At 49.7% G+C, this 25,706-nt stretch overlaps 1 protein-coding gene across 1 annotated transcript in view; it reads left to right on the top strand.

The window, feature by feature from the left end:
- The window catches only part of PTGIS (prostaglandin I2 synthase), a 39,120-nt gene extending 19,757 nt beyond the window's left edge, over positions 1-19,363 (top strand). The window contains exons 6-10 of the mRNA XM_027623218.2: positions 5,472-5,653; positions 13,170-13,338; positions 14,330-14,511; positions 16,418-16,569; positions 18,997-19,363. Coding sequence (XP_027479019.1) covers positions 5,472-5,653; positions 13,170-13,338; positions 14,330-14,511; positions 16,418-16,569; positions 18,997-19,141 — 830 coding nt within the window. The 3' untranslated portion in view covers positions 19,142-19,363. The remainder of the gene's footprint in view (positions 1-5,471; positions 5,654-13,169; positions 13,339-14,329; positions 14,512-16,417; positions 16,570-18,996) is intronic.
- The last annotated feature ends 6,343 nt before the right edge of the window (positions 19,364-25,706 follow it).

The raw sequence follows: 25,706 nt of genomic DNA, 5'->3' as shown, positions 1-25,706 counted from the left end.
TTGAGGGGAGTGATTGAGACAGACTCTCAGCTCAGATGGCTCGAGATGGTTTACTGGATCCTATATATTGTCCCTGTGCCTCAACAATCTCATCTGTAAAATGGGGAGAACAATAGGGTCTTCCTACAGGGTGACTGTTAGGAATGGCTGAGGTAATAAGAAAAAACACTTTTGTGTTGAGCACTTTCTATGAGCCAGATGCCAGGTTAAGCATGGTCTCATTCAGTGCTCTCAACAGCTCATCACCCCATTTCCTTTATGTAATTTTTAAAAACCAAACTTTAACACATTAGATTGTTTAAATTAAGAAAGAAACATTCTTGGGGCACCTGGGTGACTCAGTCAGTTAAGCCTCTGACTTCAGCTCAGGTCCTGGGATGGAGCTCCATGTTGGGCTCAGTGGGGAGTCTGCTTGTCCCTCTCCCCCTACCCCGCTCATGCTCTCTCTGTCTCTCTCAAATAAATAAAATCTTTAAAAAAAAAGAAAAGAAAAGAAAGAAACATTCTTGTGGTTAATTCAAAGATGTAGACAGTAAGAGTAATAATACTTTTCCAAGCCCAGCTTCCTGTGGAAACCAATGTTAACATGCTGGTATATATCCCTTCACACTGTTTTATAGGAATAGTGTATTTTACAGATAGAGACAAATATACGTATCTAGAGTGTCACTGTGTATTTTAGAAAGGGATTATATCTGTTGTCTGCAATTCGATTTTATTTTTAACCTATCACTATAGCTGTGTATTCTTCCCTGTCAATACAAACATCTTCTAGTGGTGTAAGCCAATGCAATTAGATAAGAGAAATCAACTACTGGTTATAAGAATGGGTAAAGAAGATGTAAAACTCTCCCTGTTTGCAGAAGATCTGACGCTATGCTGGGAAAACCCCAGGAAATCTATGGTAAAACTAACTCAAACAAAAAAGACTCTAACAAAGTAGAAGGATATAAAATCAACATGCAGAAGAATTGAGACATCTTTGCAGCTCTTGCTTGCCAGTATTTAGGCAGCCATCCCCCTCCAATGGATATTTATAATTGTTTCCGTGTGTGTGTGTGTGTGTGCGTGTGTGTGTGTGTGTGCGTGCGTGTGTTTACGTATGGCTAGTATTGTGTTTCATTGTACTTGTATATTCTCTACCATCTGGTGATTTTATTCCTCTCTGACAGTTTCCTGGAAGTGGGTTTGCCACGTCAAAGGGCATACACATTAAAATTCTTGTTCCCTGCTGCCACATCATTTCCAAAACCATGGAGCAATTAATAGGCCTGCCCGAAGGGAGAGAGTCGGCTCATTCCCCACCAGATGTTATCAGTCTTTCTACTCGTTTGCCAATCTGATGGGCAGAGGCGGGTAACTTGTTGTTTTAATTTGCATTTCCCCACAACCTTGTCAACAAGCAGTTATCAGCCTTTAAAACCTCACCAATCTGATGGGCAAAAAAAGAGCATCTGGCTTTATGGGCATTTCCCTGACCACTGTGATGAAACAGCTTTTCGTGTTTCACCAGCCATTTGCTTTTCCTCTCTGTGAGTTGCCTCTTCACATCCTTTTAGAAACAACTCCTTGTCTCATTGAATCCTGCCGTCAAGGCTAAAAGGTTGGCATTATTATACCCATTTTGCAAGTAGGGAAACTAAGGCTCAGAGAGGTGAAGTCATTTGTCAGGGACACACAGCTGGGAGGTCGCAGAGCCAGCAAAATGAAAACTTGGTCTGATTGCAAAATCCTGTGTGTAAAGCACCTGACAAGGCACCTGGCACATCCCAGCACCAGTTGCTTCTCCAGGCAAGAGTGGTTTCTCCATTGCTCTTTCCTCCATACAGAGACTACCAGGGACCCTGGGTCATTCAGGAAGCAGCTCTGGGCCCTGTATAGGAAGGCTGCATTTTCCAGTGCGGGCAGCAGGTGGCAGTGTCGGGGAAGGTTTCTCGTCTTGGGGCCCGAGGCTGGGGGACAAAGCTCCCCAGACCTTGTTGGGCTTGTGAAGAGTGCGGCCTCTTTGGAAGAGTGATTTGGCAGAACCTATCAAAACAGAAAGGCCCATTCCTTTGATCCTGAACTTCCACTACCAGGAATTATCCTAGCACATGTCTAGAGATGCACAAAGATATTCATTGCCCCGTTGCTCATAACAGCAAATGCGGCAAACAGCCTAAATGTTCCCCAGTAGGGACTGATGAAGTAAATTATGCATTCACATAGAGGAAAACTGTGCAACCTAAAGCAGAATGGGATATACTGTTATAGGATGAAATCTCTTATGAAAAACGTGCAGAAGAGTGCGCATATTGTGAGGTTTTTTATTTTAATTTTTTCCCCATTTTACTGAGCTATGATTGACACATGACACTGTACAAGTCTGAGGTGCACAGCATAATGGCTTATATATATTGTGAAATGAGCACCAAAATAAGTTTCGTTAACATCCCTGTTTTGTAAGAATGTGGGAACATGTATAGATTTTTGCTTCTCAGGAGGCTGAGATGAGATGAAGATGCCCATTTGAACTCTTAGAGCAGCTAGCTTTTTCTTTTTTTTTTTTTTTAACCAGGTGCATGCAGTATTCCTCCCTGCACTGTTAAAAATACAAACATATTTTAAAAGAAAATTGACCGTTTGGGGGACCCTTAGGTCACTGAGTCTGATGCTTCTCATGCAGGAGGGAATTGGGAGCAGTTAACTAGAGCCCCAAGCTAAATATGCTGGAACATTCATTTTGCTGGATTATTTGGGAGGGGCCTCTTTTCCTTGAATATTTTTTTGGGGGAAGGGTACTCGTATTTTAAAGGCACAGAGTCTAATGCAAAAATCTAATACATCTCAAAGGGAAAACACAAGACTTTAAAGATATGTCCCTCTCTGGACTGTGCCCCCAGGTTCCTAGGGAACAGATGGGCTTCTGAGGAAAAACCTGAGAGGTACTGTAGTCTGAGCCCCTCGTTTTACAGATGGGGACACTGAGGCCCAGAGGTAGACAGGACCTCAGCCAAGGCCACACAGCAGGGGAGGTCTGGGATTTGAAACAAGTGCCTGGCAGTTCTGAATCACAGCACTCATGATCCCATGAGCTAGGTTGCCTCCATTTTACAGATGGGGAAACTGAGGCTTGGAGATCCAAATTATTTGCACAAGATCATCTTTCTAAGAAGGAACAGAGCTAGGATTTCTACCTGGGTCTCCCTGGCTGCGAACTCTGTGTTCCTTATTTCACAAATTATTAGTTCCTAATTAGAGAAAGAGTACGTGAATATATTCTCCAGGGACTAACAATTTGCTAACATTCATTAGCTTTATTTAATAATATAGCTACTGTTTACTAGGCCTGTCTATGCCTGGCATTGCTCTCTGTGCTCTATAGGTTAACACATTCAATTCCTGCATAACCCTTTGCATGGGAATTCATGTTATCCCAGTTTACAAGTGTGAAAACTGAGGAGTTGAGAGGTGGGGTGGATTTTTGTTGTTGTTGAATCGTTGGAGTTCTTTATATATTTTGGATACTGGACCCTTATCAGATGCGTGATGCAAATATTTTCCCTCATTCTGCTGGTTGTCTTTTCATACTGCATTGCTTTTTATTTATTTTTTATTTTTTTAAAGATTTTATTTATTTATTTGACAGAGAGAGGCACAGCGAGAGAGGGAACACAAGCAGGGGGAGTGGGAGAGGGAGAAGCAGGCTTCCCGCTGAGCAGGGAGCCCGATGCGGGGCTCGACCCCAGGACCCTGGGATCATGACCTGAGCCGAAGGCAGACGCTTAACGACTGAGCCCCCCAGGTGCCCCCCTACTGCATTGCTTTTTAAAGTCATCCTTAAAAGCTGTGTTGACAGGGATATTCAAGGTTTGTAGCTGTGCTATCAGGCCTCAAAGAATGCCAGTCATTTCCAAATCCATGTTCAATTTCTCTGTTTCCTTTAGCTATTTCACCAGATAATTCTTATTAGCATCCAGAATGAGCATCAACCGGGGGCACTTCAACAATTCCTATATCCTCCAGTCACCTGCTGAAACCTTCCACTTGCCCAGGTCCCACCCCCCCGAGATTCTGGCAAGATTGTTCTGTGGTGGGACCTGGGCATCCAGACATTTCAAAGCTTCTGGATGATTCTCCAGTGCCCCCAGAATTAAGAAACACAGGAAGATAATGTAGTTGATGAAAAGTTGGGCTCATTGCTTTAAATTGAGAAGGATATCACCTCAAAGGGTCTAGAGGTTGAAGAAGAGCATATGGAGCATATAATTTGAAAATGTAACTAAGATGCTTAAAATATATGTGTATTTTAATATGAGCCTAGCCTACATTTTCCACCTTTTCAAATGCCCTGTAAGATGCAGCCCAGTTTAGAACCATTGGATGGATGGGTCTTCCTGAAACACTGCTTTGTGGTTCCAAACAGGCAAGGAGAAAGTTTCTAGTGTTTGGGAACTTTGTAACAACCCAAAGCAACATCTGCTTTTCCAAGGGGTGATTATGGAAGAACCAAATCTTTTATTTGTACATGCGTTTGTAACGACAGCACCATCTTGTAGCGTTAACACACCGTATAAATAATAAGCACCTGGCTTCACACCCTCAACGGTCTGCCCTCATGGGCCCATTTGGATCTGTATACAGTTTCCACCGCAGCGCGGTGCTCCCGAGCATGACCTGCCGATGTTTATTTCATGGTGATATCAGCTGGCGATCAGAGGGCCAAAGCTGACCTTCAGAGATGCTTTTGTGGCCTGCGCAGTAATGCACAGTTCTTGCTCAGATGCTAACCTTAAAAAACGGGGAGATTCCATATGAACATCTGGATTTACATCGTCTTCTGAAAACTCAGGCTCCTGGCCATGCGGGGCCAAGTTGGTCTGTCAGGCCTGTGGTGCTGAGACGAGGCCACCCCACCCCTCCTGTTCTCCATGGCCCCTCCCTGGCCCTCCTCCCTCATTTACCTTCCCTGCCTTCCCCGGAGGTAGTTGAGTATGAGACCCCAGGCGCATCTGTCCCCACTTGATGGCAGTTAGGTTATTTCCCGGTGTCTCCTGAATGCCACTGTGCTGAATCTGCTCGTAGGGTCCTCCAGGGCACATGGGGGGCGTTGCTTTGGGATCAGACCCTGGGAAGGGAGAATGCCGCTCTGTGTTTTGTGTTCCTTCCCCTGCTGCATAAGAAGCACCATTCACTTAGGGCATACTGACGGGGCACTGACTGTGGGCCAGGTGCTGGAGACACAGACACGAATAAAACCAAAGAGGCCCTTTATGCCTGTCCCCTGGCGGCAGGGGGGGGACAGGCAATAACAGGTCAGCATTCAAAGGCCCTCCCTGGAGCCTCTTTCTCCACCCCCCACCCCCCTGCAAGGAGTGACACTCACCAGCAGACCCTTGGCCTCAAGGGACATCCGGCTGGGTGGCCCCGGGCTGGGGCGGGCGGTGGGGGGGAGATCTGTAAGCCCCACCCTCTGTGCTCTGGCCCTGTAGGGGATAAGGACCGCGCGTGCCAAGTCAAACATCGCCTGTGGAAGCTGTTGTCCCCGGCCCGGCTGGCTACCCGGGCCCACCGGAGCCGCTGGCTGGAGAGTTACCTGCTGCACCTGGAGGAGACAGGCGTGGCGGAGGCCATGCAGGCCCGGGCCATGGTGCTGCAGCTCTGGGCCACACAGGTGGGCGTGGCCGTGCGGGGGGTGGGGGGGAGGGGCGTGCAGGTGTGGCTGCACATGTCAGTGCCTATGGGTGCTGTCGGGCACACGCCCGCACGCCTGGGCGTCGGCATACAAGTGCGCGTGCGTGGCTGTGTGCGTTGGGGAGTGTTTGTCCGCACGAGTGTGGGCGTGGGTAGGTGAACACAGACCCAGCGGTCAGTTCCCTGGCTTTCCAGACTGTCAGACCGTTAGCTCGAACCGGATCGTTCATTCAGTATTCAGTTGTTTTTTTAATTTGGAAAAATGTCAAACTGAGAGAAAAGCTGTGTGAATAGCTTAATAGACACTTATATACATCTCCCCTTGATTTCCCAATTTTGAACATTTTATCGCATGTACTTTCTCCCTTTGCCTCTCCCCTCCTTCTCCTCCCTCCATCCTGATTATTTTACTGAACCATTTGCAAATAAGTTGCAGACATCATGGCTCTTTACCCCTCATTTACTTGAGCATACATTCCTGGAGCAAGAATTTTCCCTTCCATGACACAGTGCAATGATCACATTCAGGACAGTTAACCCCGACACAGGATCATTAATTAATAGGCAGTCTCTATTCCAGTTTGGCCAGTTGTCCCAGTAAGGGACAGAAGGCAGAAGCAGGGACACCAATAAGGAGACAGTGGTGGTAGGACCAGGTGGTGGCCATGGAGGTGATGAGGAAGTGGATGGATTCTGGAAACAGAGAAGACAGTGCCAATGGATGTGGTAATAGACCAGATACTGGCTCATCTTGGTCTGACAGCCAATCCAGGACCACATGGTGCATTTAGTCATTCTGTCTTTTGAGTTTTCTTTAATATGGAACAGTGTCTGTGCCTTTCATTGTTTTTCATGACCTTGACATTTTTGGAATATACAGAACAGTTATTTTGAAGAATTATTTAAAAGTTCCTTTGAGGGGCTCAGTCGTTAAGCGTCTGCCTTCGGCTCAGGTCATGATCTCAGGGTCCTGGGATCGAGCCCCGCATTGGGCTCCCTGCTCGGTGGGGAGCCTGCTTCTCCCTCACCCACTCCCCCTGCTTGTGTTCCCTCTCTCTCGCTCTCTCTCTGTCAAATAAATAAATAAGATCTTTAAAAAAATAAAATAAAATAAAAGCTCCTTTGAGTACTTCCCATAGGCCTCAAAGACCTGCTTTCATTGCTTGTGTTTTCGCTGGCTGTGGGGGTGGGGCAGACAATCAAAGAAACACATGTATAGGGTGATTTTAGATGTGGATATGCAGGATGTAAAATGGAGTCATGAATAGAGAGATCCTGGGGGTCTCCTGTAGCACAGGGGATCGGGGAGGCCTCTCTGAGGAGATGTTTGGCTGATAAGAAAGAGCTGAAGTTGGGAGCTTGGGAGGGATGTGGGAATAGAACCTTCCAAGTGGGGAAAACCACAAGTGCAAAGGCCCTGAGGTTGGATCATACCCAGTGTTTGAGCAACGGCAAGGAGTTGAGTGTGGCTGAAGCAGAGTGGGGAGGGGGTGGCGCTGGGAGTGAGGGAAGAGATCATGGAGGACCTGTGGGTCCCAGGAAGTAAGGACTTGGGATTTTTCTCTGGGTGAGGTGGGAGCCCTGGGAGCGTTCTAAGCAGAGGCGGGACGGGATCTGAGGAGCAAAGGCAGAAGCAGGGACGCCAAGAAGGAGACAGGGGTGGTAGGACCAGGTGGTGGCCGTGGAGGTGATGAGGAAGTGGATGGATTCTGGAAACCGAGAAGACAGTGCCAATGGATGTGGTAAGAGACCAGATACTGGGGAGAGAGAAAGCGGGGCTCAGGATGCTGCCTCTCGAGACCTGGTTCCTGTCCTCTCCCGGACCCCAGAGTCCCGCTCCTTCTCTTGGCTGCTCCTCAGCCGGGACAGCTGCACAGACTGACGTTTCTGGGTAATTCCCTTACAGCTTATTTTTAGTTTTCTCTCGGAGCCAGTAACTGTCCTTGCAGGCGAAGGCTGACAAGGGGCAAGGGCTGGGTTTAATCAGCAGTTGGGACCCCATTAGTGTCTAATAACATATTGATGGGCAGAGACTTGGCGTTCCAAACTGCCCCCAGAATCCCTTGCTGAATGACCTCTGTCAGCAGAACTGGACGCTGGCTTGGGGGCTTGAGTGGCAGAAAGTCTGGGGAACAGCCTTTGGCGGGGCCAGGAGGACTGAGCAGGAATTGGGGACAGGACATCCTCTGACCCCGAGTCGTTGGCAGCCTGCAGAATTCAGGCAAGTGGGAAGACACTTCAAGAGCTCGAGTCTTGAGAACAGCGCCAAGATGCTGAGTAGCCCAGTGGTTTCGGGCGCAGGCCCTATGATCAACCTGCCTGGACTTGAATCCTGACTTTGCCACTCCCTGGCCAACCAGTCACTTAAGTTCTTGGTGCCTCAGTTTACTCAACTATAAGACGAAAATGGCAGTCCCTTCCTCAAGGCGCTTTGATGAGGAAGAGAGGAAGGAATGATGCAAAGCCTGTAACCGTGCTCGGAGATAACTAGAGCTCAGGAGACATGTTCAACAGATATTTAGTGAGGGCCCACTGTGTGCTGGGCACCATTCTAGAAGCTGGAGATAGAGCAGTGAGCAGACCAAAGATCCCTGCTCTTATGGAGCTGATATTCTGGGAGAGAGCAATTGATAAACAAGTAAGCATATTAAAATATAGTCAAGTTCTGCAGAGAAAGGGTAAAGCAGGGGAGGGAAAAGCAGAGGGGAATGAGGAGGGGCTGCTTTTTATAGGGTGGCCAAGGAAGACCTCACCAAGAAGATGACATCTGAGCAGAAACTCGAAGGGAGGGAGTGGGGGAGCCATATAGATACATAGGATGAGGGTATCTGAGCAGGGGGCACAGAGCCTTTGCAAGTGCAAAGGCCCTGAGGCGCGGGGATGAGGTTGATGAGAGAGATAGCAGGTGCCAGACCAGGCGGGGCCCTGTGGGCTTTGGGGAGAACTTTGAATTTTACTCTAAGGAATTCTTTGAGGGCTCTGAGCAGAGGAACAACACGGCCTGACATCTGCTTTAGGGAGATCATTCTGGCTACACTGCTGAGATTCGGCTGTAGTGAGAGAAGTGGAGGCAGGGAGACTAGAGATGAGGCCACTGCAGGATCCAGGCAAGAGAGGATGGTGCTGGACCAGGGTAAGCGCAGAGGCCCAGAGGGTGAGTGAGTGCATTCTGGACTCATTTCCAGGTTTAACCAACAGGATTTGCTGTTGGACAGGATGCTGAGAGGGCTTCAACGAGGATGCCTCCAGGTTTTGGTCTAAGCAACAGGAAGGATGAAGATGTTAACAGATGTGCAAGATGGTGGAAGGGGCAAGTCTGGGGGGAGAAAATCAGAGGGTTGGTTTTGGGTGTGCTGAGTTTGAAATGGAGAACTAGGTGGGAGGTGGGGGGGTACAGCTGGAGTAGAGAAGAATCTGGAGTTCAGGGTTAAGGCCCAGGCGGGGAGATGTGCATTTGGGAGTTGCCAGCCACCGGACTGGAGACAGTGGGGGCTTGGGTGGATGGAGAAGGGACCAAGCCCTGGGCCTCTGCAGCTGTGGGGGTCGGGAAGATGGGGAGGAGCCTGCCCAGGAGACTGAGGAGGAGTGGCCAGGGAGCTGGGAGGGGAACCGGGAGGGAGGCCACTCAGAGGCCAGGTGCAGAAAGAATTCCACAAGGTGGCAAATGATGAAGCTGTGATTGCTAGTGTCCGGTCAGAGTGAAGTCAGGAGTGATAATGCAGGGGTCAGTGGAGGCTCCAGCATCCAGGGCCCTAGAGGGCCACCTGGTGGGCTGAGATCCAAGGTCCAGGCCAGGGAAGAGGCTGGCTCTGAGGGGACCAGGTGGGCAGAGAGAGGAGTTCATGAAGGCCTGCCTGGCAGCCCCACAACAGGCCAGGCTCCCCTCCCAGCTCTGAGCCTTTGGGCAGTGGGTGACCACGTTGACCCTAAAAAAAAATTTTTTTTAATCATAAAAAGTGAAAAGAAAGATCATCTATCATCTCCCATCCTTCAGCTCTGCTTTCTTCTGCGTCGTAGGCTCCAGCCCCAGATGGGCTTCCCCAGATGGTGGCGGTGAAGGCCACCAGCGGCTCCCGCCCTTGGGCAGTCCGTGCGGAGGAGGGCTTCTCCTTCCCTGGGATTCTCGCAGAGATCCCAAGTGTGGTGCTCACTGGCCCAGCCAGGGTCACACGTCCCCTCTGAGGGCATCACTCAGAGTGGCCCAGCCTGGGTCACGTGGCCACACCTGCGGTCTCGAGGGGTGGGTCAGCCCAGATGATCAGAGTGAAGTGGAGGTAGTTCTTCGAAGGAAAAGGGTGCTGTTACCCACAGGCAAGGGAGGGAATGCGGGGCAGGCAGGGCGGCAGGTGTCCCCCACTCCTACTGACTGTGTGGTGAGGTGGCCACAAAGTGGCGCACAGGAGTCTCCGGGACCTGCATCCCGCACACCTTGAGCGCCCCCTGGAGGCCAGCTACCGCCATTCACAGAAAAAGTAGAGCAGAGAACAGGTGCTCCTGGGTGAATGGACTTTGGCTGCAGGGGCAGGGAATGAGGCTAGATGGGACATGTCCTCCTGGGTAAACTGAGGCAAGGCCCTACGGGAGGCTCAGCTTCCAGGATAGTGAATTCAAGATCTCTTGTAGTGGTGTAATCACATACACACATGCACACTCACACGTCTGGGTGGTTGTGTGGAAGGCAGCCTTTGCCACCTCCCTAACTTGCCACAGCTTTTTCCTGAAAGCAGAGATCACTGAGCAGCCTCAAGTTCCCCGCGCACTTCGTAATTAATCAGTAGTGGCCCCCATCAGACTGTCTGGTTGAGATAAAATGGCCCTTGCACTGAGTTAACGCAAGGCTGAATTATTTATCACTACACTCCCCTGGCTATTTAAGTGATGGACAGCAAGTGACCTTGCTTGTCTCTGCTGGAGCTGAGGTGCTGGAGGAACTCTCAAGAGTGTCCAAGTTCCCCCTTGTTCTCGAACGGGGTGGGGGGAGGGAGAGGAAGAGTGCTGGGGGGGAAACCACTGCTGAGCATCTACTCTGTGCCCAACATGTGGAGGTCGCTTGTATCCAGTCTCAGTCTCAGGGGGCCCACGTGGACACCCCAGGAGTGAGCATGTTATCCCCATTTTACCAAGAGGGAGGTTCTTTTTTTTAAAGATTTATTTGTTTATTTTAGAGAGAGAGAGTAGGGGGAGGGACAGAGGGAGAGGGAGAGAGTCTTAAGCAGACTCCACACTGAGCGCAGAGCCCAACGTGGGGCTTGATCTCACAACCCTGAGCATGACCTGAGCCAAAATCAAGAACTGGTTGCTTAACCAACTGCACCACCCAGGTGCCCCTCAAGAGGGCAGTTCTGAGACCGAGAGTGAGAAGTGACTTATCCAGAATCACAGAAAGAGGGGAGTTGGGATTTGAACCCAGCTCTGCCTGGTCCAATCCAGAGTTCTGCCAGCCCACCTCCCGGGCTGCCTTGGGACATAGATGTTTATTTGACAAATGCCATTGAGCCCCTGCTATGTGCTGGGCCATGAGCAGAGACTAGGGAGTACTTAGTTTTCCTTTTCAGTGAAAAGGGTGATAACGGTGCCTGCTTGAAGGGAGGATTGAGCGAGGAAGCATGGCACCTCCTTAGTGCCGAGTTCTCAGTAGCTAAAGAAAAAAACCAAAATTTGTGTCAACATCATCGATGCTCTGGTGCTCTTGTTTACTACCTTTTCTGTATGTTTTCTTCTGTGATGAAGATCATGCAGTTTTTAAAATCCACGTTTTAATTTTACTTAATATGGTGTCATGAGCCTTTCTCCTGGTCATTGCAGATCACTATAAAGATACTTGTTTTTGTTTTGCTTAAAAATACTGAATCCAGGGCCACCTGGGTGGCTCAGTCGGTGAAGTGTCTGACTCTTGATTTCGGCTCAGGTCATGATCTCGGGGTCGTGAGATTGAGCCCCGTGTCGGGATCTGTGCTCAATGGGGAGATTGCTTGAGGATTCTCCCTGTACTTCGGCCTCTGCCCCTCCCCATTCCCTTTATCTAAAAATAAATAAATCTTTAAAAAAAAGTACTGTATCCATGAAAAAAAAGTCAAACAGTTTAAAAAGACATATGCAGTGAAAATCAGTACCCACCCCCTGTCCTCCCAGCTTCTGTCCCAGAGGCTCCTTCAAGAGCTGGTCTGTGCTTCTTCATATGATCCCTCTTGAAAAGTACACAGAAGTGGGAGCATAGTGAACCCCTGTTCCACGTCGTGCTTCCCTGCATCTTGGCTACAGTCCCGTCAGCACTCATACAGCCACACAGCCACCTGCCTTTTAACGACTTCCTGTATCATCATCCTGAGGATGGATCATCCTTTATCTCATTGATCTATTGATAGACATTGAGATTGCTTCCAATCTTTTGTTGTTACATCAGCCCTGCGATCAGTATCCTTGTGCAAATGTCTGCGAATGCGGTTATGTCTGTGATAGAGTTATTGGGGAAATATGATATGTAATGACTGTTAACGTTATCAAGATTGGCTGGTGGACAAAACTCTTCCCCCCTCAGTCGAGGTGAGTTGGTATTCCACCCATGCCTGGAGCTCGTTTCAGGGAACCCCACACACAGTTTAGCCACATGCTAAAAACCTGAATATTAAAACAGTTCAGCTAAGGCTGAAGTCTGGGAGCAAGAAATTTTATCCATTTTCCTAATTACTAAACTATTGGGGATTTTTATGTAATTTTTGTTCAAGAAATTCTGAGCTCTCATAGTCCCCATGGATTATGGCTTCTTTGTTTCATACATACAGAATACTCAAATATTTGAAAGTAGATGTCCAGGTGTCACATCAGTTTTTTTATTGCTGTGTAGCAGCCAACCACAGAAACGCAGTGGCACACAGTGAGGGGCATTTATTTACCTCACGTGTCTGTGGGTCTGCTGGGAGTCAGCTGCTCTAGACTAGGCTCAGATGGACAGCCAGCTCTGCCCCGTGTGTCTTGCGTCCTCCTCGTGGGACCAGCAAGCCAGCCAGGCAGGTGGAAACACACAGGTCTCTTAAGAGATTCACAGGGCTGGGGAAGTACCCTCCACCTCTGAGATGGGAGGGAGTGCCAAGTCCATGGTGAGGGGCGTGGATACAGGGAAGGGTGGAGAATTGGAGCTAAGGATGCAGTTATCCTCAGATGTTAACCATAATCTTAACTGATACACCTTGTTCCTACTTCTGACCCTTCTTTGCCCATTTGCTATGAAGATTACCTGTGCGAGCTCAGATCAATGAGTTTGCTCAAGGTCGGGGATGCCAAGAATAGCCCTGAAATGGGCATCGGGCTACACCAAATCCCCAGAGCACATTTGGGCCACGGCCTGAGCTGAAGATAAACATGAGTCATGCCTAGGTATTTGGCAGGCGTGGGAACCTCTGTGCCTTGGCCCGGGCTGTGTCCGTGGCACAGACCGATCAGCTCTCGCCCCAGGCCTGCCTTCTTGGTGGTATAACAGGGGCTCCTTCTCATTGCAGGGGAATATGGGTCCTGCTGCCTTCTGGCTTCTGCTCTTCCTCCTCAAGAATCCTGAGGCCCTGGCGGCTGTCCGTGGAGAGCTCGAACAGCTCCTCTCCAGAGCTGAGCAGCCCATTTCACAGATGACCACCCTCCCCCAGAAGGTTTTGGACACCATGCCTGTGCTCGGTGAGAGAGGCAGGCCCTTCAAATTAGCCCCAAAGACTGAGTCATCATGGGCACCCTAAGGCCTTCCCAGCATGGGCTTCCACAAGTCCAGGGTCCTTTGGCATCCTCTGACCTAGGGTCTCCCTAGACCTCCTATCTTCTTAGACCTGGCATCTCTATGCCCCTGTCTCAGCTGCCCAGGACTCGTGGACTCAGTAGATTTGTGGTTGCCATCGGCAGAAAACCTCACTTAAGCTGGCTGAAGCAGAAAAAGGACTTTTTTTGAGGGCATTAACTAGAAAGTTCAGAGGATATCTAGCTTCAGGCACAGGTGGACCCAGGTGCTTTAACAACATCATCAGGACTCTACTCGCACTCTCAGCCCTGCTCTGCTGGGTTGGCTCCAGTTTTGGGCCTGCAGGACGGCCACCAGCGGGTCCAGGCTGATATGCTGTCAGCCCCGGAAGGGTGCGCTTCTCTGCAACATCCCTACCCAAAGTCCCAGGAATGTGTCTTATTGGTTTTCTTTGAGTTATATGTCCACCTTGAACCAATTATGAGGTTCAAAAGGTTGGGATGCTTGGATTGGCCAGTCACACACAGCCCATGGAATTGGGAGTGAAGTCAACAGCCCAACCTCTGAGAGTGGGGGAGGGGTGGTCCCCAGAAGAAAACCAGGGAACTATTTCCAGATGGGAAATGTAAGCTGGGCAGACGGAAACAACCAATATCGATGGCCCTGCTCCCCTCTAGTCTCCTCTGATATCTCCCTGGCTCCCATAGTCCCTCACAGCTTCTCCTAGAGTCAGACCCAAACCCTCACATCCAAGGTCTGAGGACCATAGTAATCACATCTCATCACTTGGCCTTTTGTGGCCTCACTGTGTGATGGTAGGCAAGTTACATACCCTCTCTGAGCCTGCTCACCTTCCTCTATAAAATGAGGGTTGGGGGTGGCATTTTAGTGTGTGAGGGGACAGCTGCTGACCCTTCCTGGTACCTGCGTGTGCAGATAGCGTGCTGAGTGAGAGCCTCAGGCTCACCGCTGCGCCCTTCATTACCCGGGAGGTTGTGGTGGACCTGGCCCTGCCCATGGCAGATGGGCGGGAATTCAGCCTGCGACGTGGAGACCGCCTCCTCCTCTTTCCCTTCCTGAGTCCCCAGAAAGACCCGGATATCTACACAGACCCAGAGGTAAATTACATACTAGGGACCATGGGGAAAAAAAATCAGGCTTTGGGACAAATCTGAGTGGCAGCCCACTTCTGCTCTCTGTTTTCTGTGTGACCATGCCCAGATTCCTTCACCTCTCTGTGTCTGTTTTCTCACCAGTGAGATGGACCTCATAATAGCACCTGCCTCACAGGGTTGTCAGGAAGATTAAATGAGAATATGTAAGAAAGGCCTTCACAGTGCCTGGCACACATGGAGTGCTTTGTAAACGGTAGCTGAGCAATTTTCCTTTTTTTGGAATGTTACAATGTCAGCTTCTCAACACTTTTCTCTCTCCCTGGACTTTGAGATGGGTCAAACTTTCACAATTTCTAACAGATTTGGGTGCTTACCCTGTGCCAGGATCTATGCTGTATATCCATCCATCCACTCACCCATCCATCTCACCCATCCATCGACCCCTCCACCCACCTACCTATCCATTCACCCATCCATCCATCCATCCACCCACCCACCCATCCATCCATCCATCCATCCATGAATCCATCCATCCATCCACCCATCCATCCATCCATCCACCCATCCATCCATCCATCCATCCATCCACCCATCCATCCATCCATCCATCCATGAATCCATCCATCCATCCATGAATCCATCCATCCATCCATCCACCCATCCATCCATCCATCCATCCATCCATCCATCCATCCATCCATCCACCCATCCATCCATCCATCCATCCATCCATCCATCCATCCATCCACCCATCCATCCATCCATCCATCCATCCATCCATCCATCCATCCATCCATCCATCCATGAATCCATCCATCCATCCATCCATCCATCCATCCATCCATCCATCCACCCATCCATCCATCCATCCATCCATCCATCCATCCATCCATCCACCCATCCATCCATCCATCCATCCATGAATCCATCCATCCATCCATCCATCCATCCATCCACCCATCCATCCATCCATCCACCCATCCATCCATCCATCCACCCACCCATCCATCCATCCATCCATGAATCCATCCATCCATCCATCCATCCATCCACCCATCCATCCATCCATCCACCCCATCCATCCATCCGTCCATCTGTCCACCCACCCACCACCCATCCATCCATCCACCCACCCACCCACCCATCCATCCATCAACTCACCCTTCCATCTCTCTATCCACTGGTCCATTCACCTATCTTTCCACCCATCTTTCATTCACCTCCTCCTCTGTGCCAAGCCCTGTGCTCAGATACAATCCCCCTTACCATTCTACAGTGTAGCCAAAGGAAATTGGCATCCTCTTTTTTAAAAATAAATTTTTAAAGTAATCTCTATACCCTACATGGGGCTTGAACTCATGATCCCGAGATCAAGAGTTGCATGCTATATTGACAGAGCCAGCCAGCCACCTCTAAAAATCATTTTAATTTTTATATTTTAAACTGCCTAATATATCCTTATAAAGTAGAAATATACAGACACATATGTTTAAAAGTAAAAATCTTCCTTTATTCCTTTTCCTCTCCAGTTCCACAGACTTCCCTAACAATGGTTTGGAGGGTAGCCTTTAATTTAGGTTTATGCCTTTACAGATACACACACAACAGACTCACACACATATGAATAGATAGGTGTGTGGAGAGGATCACACAACACATGCTATTCCGAAACTTGCATTTTTCACTCAACAGCCAGTCTAAAAAATTCTGTGTGAGCACACGAAGAGCAAGCTCAACCTTCTAAATGGCTGTCATAATTTTTTAACCAATCCCCTATCGATTGGCCTTTACAATGTTTTCAGTTTCTCCCTGTTATAAACAAGACTTCAAGGGACATCCTGACACGGTTTTCTTCGGGCCTGCGTGCTCTGGGCGTGGAGTCAGAAAATGGACCTCCTTCCCGTTTCAGGTATTTAAATATAACCGATTCCTGAACTCTGATGGGTCAGAGAAGAAAGACTTTTACAAGGATGGGAAACGACTGAAAAGTTATAGCCTGCCGTGGGGAGCTGGACACAACCAGTGCGTGGGGAAGGCTTATGCCATTAACAGCATCAAACAGTGAGTGTGGGGGTCGGGGGGGGATGCTGGTGGGGGAGACACCTGCTCCAGCCCGTTGGCACACGCCCTCCTCTCTGGAGACCAAGGGTTCTCAGCCAGGAAAATGGGCAGAGGCTCCAAGCGGCCTATGAGCCATCTCCTGCCCACAGGTCTGTTTGTGTGTTTAAAAATGTGTGCTAACTTTTAAGAATCAGAAGATCTCACATTAAAAAAAGCCAGATTTCTGGTCTCTTCTGAAATAATCAGATCTGGCAGTGAGCTCTTCCCTCCAAACCTGGTGTCCAAATACTAAACACGGGACATCTGGTGCCGCTGACCATTGCTGTCTGTCTGCAGCTGCCGGGCACGTTCAGAACCCCTCAGCAGGACCTGGCCAAACGTCATTGTTCCCTCTTGGTTATTTTAATGCCTGTGGACTTGAGTGCCTTATAAATTCTCTTCCCTGGATCCCAAGAGCCTTGGCCCCCGGACCACAAACAGATCGGGCCAGGGCTATGACATCCACCTGTCCTTCTGTCCTGCCCCCGTGTAATTGTAAGCTGGGTCACCTGCTGTGCCTGGGTCCTCAACTGTCCAGTTGGGGTTACTGATCATACTGTATCCCAGGGGTGTCAGAACAAAGGAATTGAGGCTTGCAAAGTACCGAACCCACTGCCTGGCTCATTGTAAATATCTAATAAGTGCTAGTTATTACTGTAATTACTAATAACTAGTAATTACTAATATGCAGGCATTGTGCTAAGTGAATGGGCACATTACATGAATCTATTGGTCTCCGTTTTCTCAGCAGTGAAATGGAGCTCCTAATATAGCCAGTTCTGCCTGAATGCTTCAGGTGACATTCCTAAAAATCACGGCCATGTGAAACCACATGATAAAATCCACAGGGATTGTGGGGGAAATGGGGCTGGGGCCTGAGAGACAAAAATCCTCCTAAGTGACACATGCAAGATAAGAACCCAGGGGGGGAGATAGTTGTACAGGCTTACACATGTTTCGTGGCTGAGAAATACTTAGGTGCTGCCGTAAATATGGCGCTTCGCTTTGAAAACCACCTGAAGTTTGTTTGTGGAAGTGGGCGGTGGGTGGGTTGCAGCTGTGCTGTGGAGTGTGGAAGGAGGGTCCCCTGGGGGCGCACGAGCCACCCCATGAGCCGAGCTTGCTGGTAGCTAGAGTTTAGGTGTGCGCGTGCGTGGGTTTGTGGATTCCCGCTTAGTGGGTCCAGCTGGGTGCGGTTTTGCATTCTCCTCGTGCTCCTCGCACACAAAACACGTGAGCAAATGGGAAATCGGCCTGAGGCCTCCTTGGTGCCCCAATACATCAGTCACATTGGAACAGACTCACGTGTTCAAAAGTGTTGCAGCAGAACTCACTGCGGGTATTACCTCATAAAGTTTTTGGACAGATAAAAAGAGATCTCGGATACTAAATGCTTAGCACAGCACCTGGCACCTAGCAGTTCAACAAATTCGTCAATTTCTTGTTATTTGACCTCCGCTCACTCTCATGCAACCCTGCCCAGTAGAGGTCAGTCCATTACTGACCCTAGAGGTCAGATCATTTGCCACCATGATCATGCACCTGGGTGAGGGGAGGTGCCATGATCCACATCCAGGTGTGGGTACAGAACTCCCCGCCCTGTCCTGTATAAACTCACTCTCCAGCATCCTAGAGCTTCAGAGCTGGGACGGACCCATCCCACCTCTTTGACCAGGTGGGGAAACTGAGGCCCAGAGTGGGGAAAGAAACCTGATGAGGGTCAAGAGGCAGAGCTGCGTTTGCCCAGCTCCGCTATCAAGAGCGTAGACTTCTCTCTGCCCTCGCCTTCCCGCCTTGAGGCAGGGGCGCCTTTTCCCAGTCTCAGAGGCAGCCGCTGGCTTCGTAGCGGCCCTGACCAGAGCAGACAGTAAGGGTTCCAGGAGTTGGGCGGGGCGCAGGGAGTGGGGAGGACTCTGGGGGAGTCGGAAAGGGTCGCCAATGCTGCTGTAACAAACAACCCCCAAATCTCAGTGGCCTGTGACAACTCACAAAGTGGGTTGTGGGTGTGGGAGGACCCCTGCCTTCCACACACAGACTCAGCTACCCATCTCCCTGCTCCAGCACCCCAGCGCGAGGTACACACAGCCATCGGGCCGCGAGCACGCCGAGGGCCTCATGCTGACCGGGCAGCCTTTGGTGTGGAGTCGGCCCTTGTCACTTCTGCTCCAGCCCCACAGCAGAACTGGTGGGTGGGCCTCCGAGCCACAGGGGCTGGCGGACGGGGAGGAGCTCGTGGACTTCTGTGCTCTTGCCCTCTCCTTCTCCCACTTTCCCCGAAGCGAGGGCTGGGGTCAGACTGAGGAGGAAGCCATTGCCTTCCTGCCTTATTCCAGAGAAGCGCCCCCTAGTCTTCCAATGCCACACACGTTCAACACCATCTCTCTGCAGATTCGTGTTCCTTGTGCTGGGGCACTTTGAACTGGAGCTGATCAACCCAGACGTGGAGATCCCCGAGTTCGACCTCAGCAGGTACGGCTTCGGGTTGATGCAGCCGGAACACGACGTGCCCGTCCGTTACCGCGTCCGGCCATGAGCTCTGGGAGCAGACGGGGCTCTGCACACGTGCCTCCACCCAGCCTGCCCCCCATCACCCAATTTCCTGTGTCTATGTTTGCCCTGGGTGCAGGAGCTTTGACTGCCCAACAGGGCAAGCATGACCACTTTGCTGATTTTTTTTTTTTTCCCAGAAGGCTGTGTCTGGGGAGGGAAATGAAAGCAAGCTGACAGGAGGAGGATGGAAACGGACACAAAGCTCTGTGAATTGTCTGCGGCTATGGTTGAGTTCCAAAATGAGTCTCTGCTCCTAGCTCACCTTGCTCTCCCCGCCCCCCCTCCCCCATGATATCCACAAAAGCTGGGGCAGGCAGGGCAGAAGCAGGAGTCCTTACTGCTCTGCTGTGCCCCACCTCCCCAAGGGGCCAAGTCCTTGCCAAGGCTGTGGTCCAGGCCTTAGCCAGTCAAACCAGATGCTGGCCATAAAAGGGCCAATGTGTCCCCAGATTATTATTAAACTAGCCAACACCAAAGGAGTCCCTTAGAATCTCTCCTCCCTAAGTGCCCTATTCTCTTCTTCTCATCTCTCCCTCATCTCTCCATTCACACTGATGCTTGAGAAAATTCAGGAAGGTTTTCCCAAAGGCTGATACGTTCAAGGTGCAGATCATGAGCCCCCTCCAAAGACTGGGCTCTGAGGAGTAGAGTTCTTTGTTCTAGACGTATGGGCTCCAGATGAGAGAGCTTCCCAGTGTCGAGACTCAAGTAGGGAATAAGAAAGACAGTCCAACAGGATGGTCCCGATCGAAGGAACCAGCCAGGGCTCCTTGGGATGATCAAGCCAAAAACAGAGGTGTTGGTTTTCTACATCCTAGCTTGGAAGCTCCAGCTATGGTATATGATCCATTGGCCGACCTGTTTTGTTTGGCCTACGCTTATGAAAAAATACATTAGTTGTTACCATGTCATCTGTGGGAGAGTTCATTTAAAATGTCCAGCTTCTCTTGAAAATTTGGAAGATCTGGCCACACTGGGCCCATATTCCCAAGGGCAACTGTTGGCCAGAGCTGAGCAGCTGCCCCCTCCCTTATCCAGGGCATGCGCATTCTGGCTCACTAGGGTTTCCACTTGGTGGAAATTTTTCTTTCTGCTTCTCCATTCACAGTCCCTCCTGGCCCTTGAAGGCATTCCAGTTGAGAGCCCTGTTCTAACTCTTAGAAGTAATCTTGTAGGAGGTGGTAGGAACCTACTAATTGGTCCTCGGACCAGTGGTGCACCCTATCCTGGATGCACCGTCCTTCGAACAAAGATCAAGGATGAAAACTTGCCTTTGTGTCAGCTTTAGAAAAAACAGGTCAAAGAGAAAAACTGCATGGAAACCTTTATTCTCTTGTTAAGTACTATTACTAACATTAGTCCCTGTTTATTGAGGACCCTCTAAATGCCTGTGATGGGCACAGTGGATGCAGTATTTCTGCTTCTCACAGCATTTCTGTGAAGAGAGGACAGTTATGCCTTCTTTAGAGACGAGGAAATGGGCTCAGAGAGGTAACGTGACTTGGTAGGATTTGGCAGAATTATTGTCCCAGTAGCACATGGTAGATGGGCAGCTCTGTGTTCCTTGGGCTCAAGGGGGGTGGTGGAGGGTCAGTTCTGTTTCACATCGGAGAGCTGACAAAGCCAGAGGCACCCATGGCTGGCTGCATCTCACGAGACACAGACATGCATATGCACGCATAGCTCGGTCCCTGTAGCTTTAGCTGGAGGGAGGAGAGGACCTGAGATCGCTGAACGTTCCAGGGGCCAGTCTCTGCTCAGAGCAGCACCAGGGCTTGGGGGCTTCCCTGGCCCCCAGCCTCCAGGCACCCCCAGGATTCCCAGACAGACACTGTGATTGGCAGGAGGCAGGGTATCCCCAGGGAAACCCATCTTCACGCCTGGGTGACCCCCGCTGCCGCCTGCTTCTTAACTCTGCGGGAAAACAGGGTTGGCAGCCTTCTGTGGGAGGACGGAGCCTGTTTCCATGGCAACCGTAGCTGCCTCCTCCTGGCTTGGAAGGGAAGGAAGAAGGCTGGCAGAAATAGATGCAGGAAGATCTCTTCGAGCAGGGCTGTACCCCGGTGTGCGGGGGAAAAAGCCCTTATGACTTTGCCCCCCCTCCAAATCAGGGCTGCCCTGTCACTGGGACTAGGTTCTCACCTATGCTCCCTAAAAGGCCAGTTCCTCTAACAGGTGGCGCCTCCTTGGAACCACAGACATTAGGAAGAGATGGTTCTCCCACCAGGCAGCCCCAGCTGGTACCAGAGATCTTGAAGTAGAACTTGGGGGACGATGCTTTAAACCCTCCCTTGTTTTAATCTTTCTTTTTTCCTCCCCCCACCCACCCTTTCCTTCTTTAAAAAAAAATAATAAATATAAGGGTAGAGTAAAGAGGGAAAGATGAGTGTGTTAGCTCCTTGCTGCAGGTTAGTAAAGAAGGTACCCGGACATCGTTGTATTTCTTCATACTTTGCTTTAGAACCACAAAATTGCAGGACACATGTCAGAAATGCTCTTAGGTCGACCTAATGAAGTGTTTCCTCTCCGTCGGCATTATTGTTATTTTGTTTGTGCTCTATTTCGTATTGTTGTTTACCAGATATTTTCTTTTAAAACAGACTCACCGTTTAAACTTTAAATTTGCTTAAAAGGGGAACTTTATTCCACCGCTGTCATTAAGGGACAACGTGCATCACTCGCTGCCAAAAATAGAAAGTGGCTGTGAAAAAGACATTTGCCGGGGGAGGGCCTCCGGGCCCCTGTCGCCAAGGCTCAGAGCCTGAGCTCTGTCTCTGCTCTGTTACAAAATGAGACAAGCAAGCAATGCAGGGGCCGTTAGAGCCAGGCCAGCACCACCTCGAGATTTTCTTCTTGACCGTCTGGGGCAGGAGGAGGAGTAAGCTGCTCAGCGCATGCCGGAGCTCCGCCCATTCTCGAGCTCCGCCCATTCTCCTGCCGCCGGCCGGCCCCGCCCACAGTGAGCTGGGGACGGCCCACCTGCCCATTCTCCGGATGGAGAAACAGGCTCTGGGAGTTGAAGTGTCTTGCTAGAGTCCTTGATCTTGGTGTGTGTGTATGTGTGTGTTAGTAAACACAGTGTCTGGGGAGTAGCAGTGATTATTATGCCTTGCTGTTTTAATAAAGAATTCTATTTTCATATAATCTTGTTGAGCGGAAATGTGCTGAAATGTATTAAACCATCCTTGTTTATGGAACTGCCTCTGAGTGTGCTTTAGGTTGAGAGTTGGCCATGTCCGGAATGGCAAGGGTGGTTTCTGGGAAGAGAGGCACAGATGACCTACTGTGTGCCAACTTCGGGACAGGGCCTTTAGAATCCAGTCCTGCCGCCAGCATCCCTCTGTATATTATTGTCCATTTTTACAGATGGAGAAACTGATGGTCGGAGAGGTAAGTGGCTTGCCCAAGATCACATGGCTAGTAACCACAAGAGTTGAGTGCAGGCCTCTCTGCCTCCTGAGACCATGTTGAGGATCTATCAATAATCCTGTCGGCAAAAGAGGGACAGGATGCCCATAGAGGACCTTGGGGAGGAGGCTCACAAAGTAAGACAAGCAGAAAAAAAATCTCTTAAAATTCACTGGATGTTCTCTATCCTTCACGACAACATATGCATTTGTTTTTTGTTGTTTTTTTTAAGATTTTATTTATTTGAGAGAGAGTACACGAGTAGAGGGAGGGGCTGAGGGAGAAGCAGACTCCCCACTGAGCAGGGAGCGTGGGGGCTGGTGTGACCTGTGGCATGCCTGGGGCTCCATCCCCGAACCCTGGGATCGTGACCTGAGCCGAAGGCAGACACTCAACCAACTGAGCCAGCCAGGCGCCCCTGCATTTGTTTTAATATAAAAAAGAAGAGGTGAAATGAATTAGATTTGGGGAAGATAAAAAATTGTTTTTTTCTCTCCAATCTTAGAGCAAAAAATAATTTCCCAAGGCAAATGTCCCTTGCATCATGTTCCTCATCTACAGGGGGGCATGGAGGCAGGTCCGGTGGGATTGAACTTGGCTGTGATGGATCTCTCAAGTAAGACAGTGACATTTTACATATAAGATGTGTATATTCAACACAGCAGATGCTTCTTTCCCTTCCACCCAACAGCTCCACCACCACCAGCCCCTCTGGTCACTCCAGCATCTGTGTGTGTGGGAAAGAGGGTGCAGAGTGGGGGGAGTTGGTGGCATGCTGTCCTCTTGCCCTGGGACATCCCCTAGGACCTCAGAGTGGCCTGAGTGTCCGGGGAGAGACAAGGCAAGTGTACCCACATTAGGCAAACCCGAGAAAGTGGCCTGGGGGCATCTGGATCCCTATGATGAACAGAGTCTCTGTGTGACTTTATTTCTGGGGCTCTGAGGGCTGACCACTGTGGGAGAAATACTGATTCCTTGGCCAAGGGCCAAACTCCCAGTGTCCCTGCTAAAAGAACGCTGGTTTCTTTCACATATTAGGCAGCCATGTGCTCAGAGAAAATGGGCCCAACCTCCAAATCAAGACTTGAGGTTTGTTGTAGGTAAGTGATGAATCACCGAATTCTACTCCAGAAACCAGTATTGTACTATATGTTCACTAACTAAAATTTCTTTTAAAAATTATGCATTAAAAAAAAAAAAAACGGGTTGAACCAAATATAGGTATCAGGCCCCTCTAGTGACTGGGCTAGTAGTTGTCATGTGATCCAGTACGGGCCAATGAGATGATCAGGAAAGTCCGTGGGGGAGCTTCATAAGTGTGGAGGAAGTTCCTCCTTCCTCCCTCTCTTAGAGCTGTCATGAGAGAACATGGCCCTGGCAGCCATTTTGTGATCATGAAGATAAGAGACTCTCAGAGAAATCCAAGAATCCTGAGGCCTCTCGTTGCTGCTGTGATAGACCCTAGCATCACCTACCTCTGGATTTTGTGTTAATTGGAATAATCGATGTCATTACTGTTCAGGCTCTACTCAGAGACCACATATTATAGTGGTTAAGAGCACAGGCTCTGCCTAGGTTTGAATCTCTGTGGAGCCACCTAATACCGGGGTGATTTGGGGCATCTCTCTATGTCCCAGCTTCTTTACCTGTAAAATAAGGATAATGGATAATGATGACATCAGGCTTTGTGAGCATTAAGTGAGTTAATATTGTCATTCACGACCAGTGGAGGAGACAAAGAATGCATATCCTCAGCCTCATAATGAAGTTTCCCAGAGGAAAGAGAAACTACTCCAGATGGTGAGGAGGCAGGGAAAGTGACACTGGATCTGGATTTTGGAAGGTGAGTAAGGGTCCACTGTGTGGGAAAATTGATGGTTGAAGTTGGGGAAGCATTCTAAAGCAATAGAAACAGAATGAACAAAGGCCCTGTAGCAGTTATCTGTGGCTGTGTAACAAATAACCCCCAAATGTAGTGATTTAAAATGAAATTGTTTGGGGCACCTGGCCAGCTCAGTCAGTCAAATGCCTTCAGCTCAGGTCATGATCTCAGGGTCCTGGGATGGAGCCCCATGTCAGGCTTCCTGCTCAGTGGGGGGCCTGCTTCTCCCTCTTCCTTTGCCCTTCCTCCCTGCTCATGCTTGCTCTCTCTGTCTCTCTTTTGCTCTGTCTCTCTCTCTCTCTCAAATCAATAAATAATAAAAAATAAAATAAAGTTGTTTTGGGGCACCTGGCTGGCTCAGCTGGAAAGGCGTGTGACTCTTGATCTTGGGGTTTGAGTTCGGGCCCCACATTGGGTGTGGAGATTATCCCCCAAAACAAATTTAAATAGAATGAAATTGTTTTATTATTTCTCATGGTTTTGTGGGTTGCCTGGGGCTTAGCTGGATGGTTCTTCTGCAGGTCTCACTTGGGGTCTCCCACATAGCTGCAAGCAGATGTCAGGTGGGGCAGCAACATCTAAGTGCGTTGGCAGGAACAACGGACAGGCTGTGCTCCGCTAAGACATTAGAATGGCTGAGACCCTCTCTCCTGTGTAATTTCAGGGCTTCTCACTCTGTGGCTCAGAGCTCTCGAGAGCACAAAAGCCTTCTTTAAGGCTTTGGTCTGGAAATGGCATCACTTCTGCCATATTCTGCTGGCAAAGATGAGTCACAAGGCCAAGCCCAGAGTCGAGGTGGATTGGAACGGGGCAAGGCGTGCCAACCCAGAGGCAGGTCCATGGAGGGCCATGTTTGGGAAGTGGCTATCACTGGGCCAGAGGTTGGAAAGCGTTTGCCTGAAATGTGGGGAGGTAGTGGTAAGTGAGGAAGCTGGAAAAGCAGAGAAGGCAAGAGTCAGACACAACTTTCTGTGTCTAAGTGTGTGGGGGAAGAGAAGCACCCATACTTTGTGAGAAAGAAGGAAATACTCAGAATTCTGTCAACCATCTCCCCAAACCCAAAATGCCATCAGTTGTCTCCCCATCTCCGTGGAGGGGGATGACAGGCAAGGGCTGCAAAGCCCATCGAGGACCGCCCTATGTCAGAGGGGCCAGCACTCTCCCTTGAGGGAGGCGTCTTGTCAGGGATTGTCCTCAGTTTGGAGACTCTGAGGCCACTGCAGAAACCAAGATCTCAGAAGTCTTTAAAACAGTCTTT

The sequence above is a fragment of the Zalophus californianus genome, chromosome 8 (genome assembly GCF_009762305.2).
Source record: "Zalophus californianus isolate mZalCal1 chromosome 8, mZalCal1.pri.v2, whole genome shotgun sequence".
Classification (NCBI taxonomy): Eukaryota; Metazoa; Chordata; class Mammalia; order Carnivora; family Otariidae; genus Zalophus; species Zalophus californianus.
The sequence above is the reverse complement of the archived record's forward strand: the minus strand, read 5'-3'. Positions and strand labels throughout refer to the sequence as shown.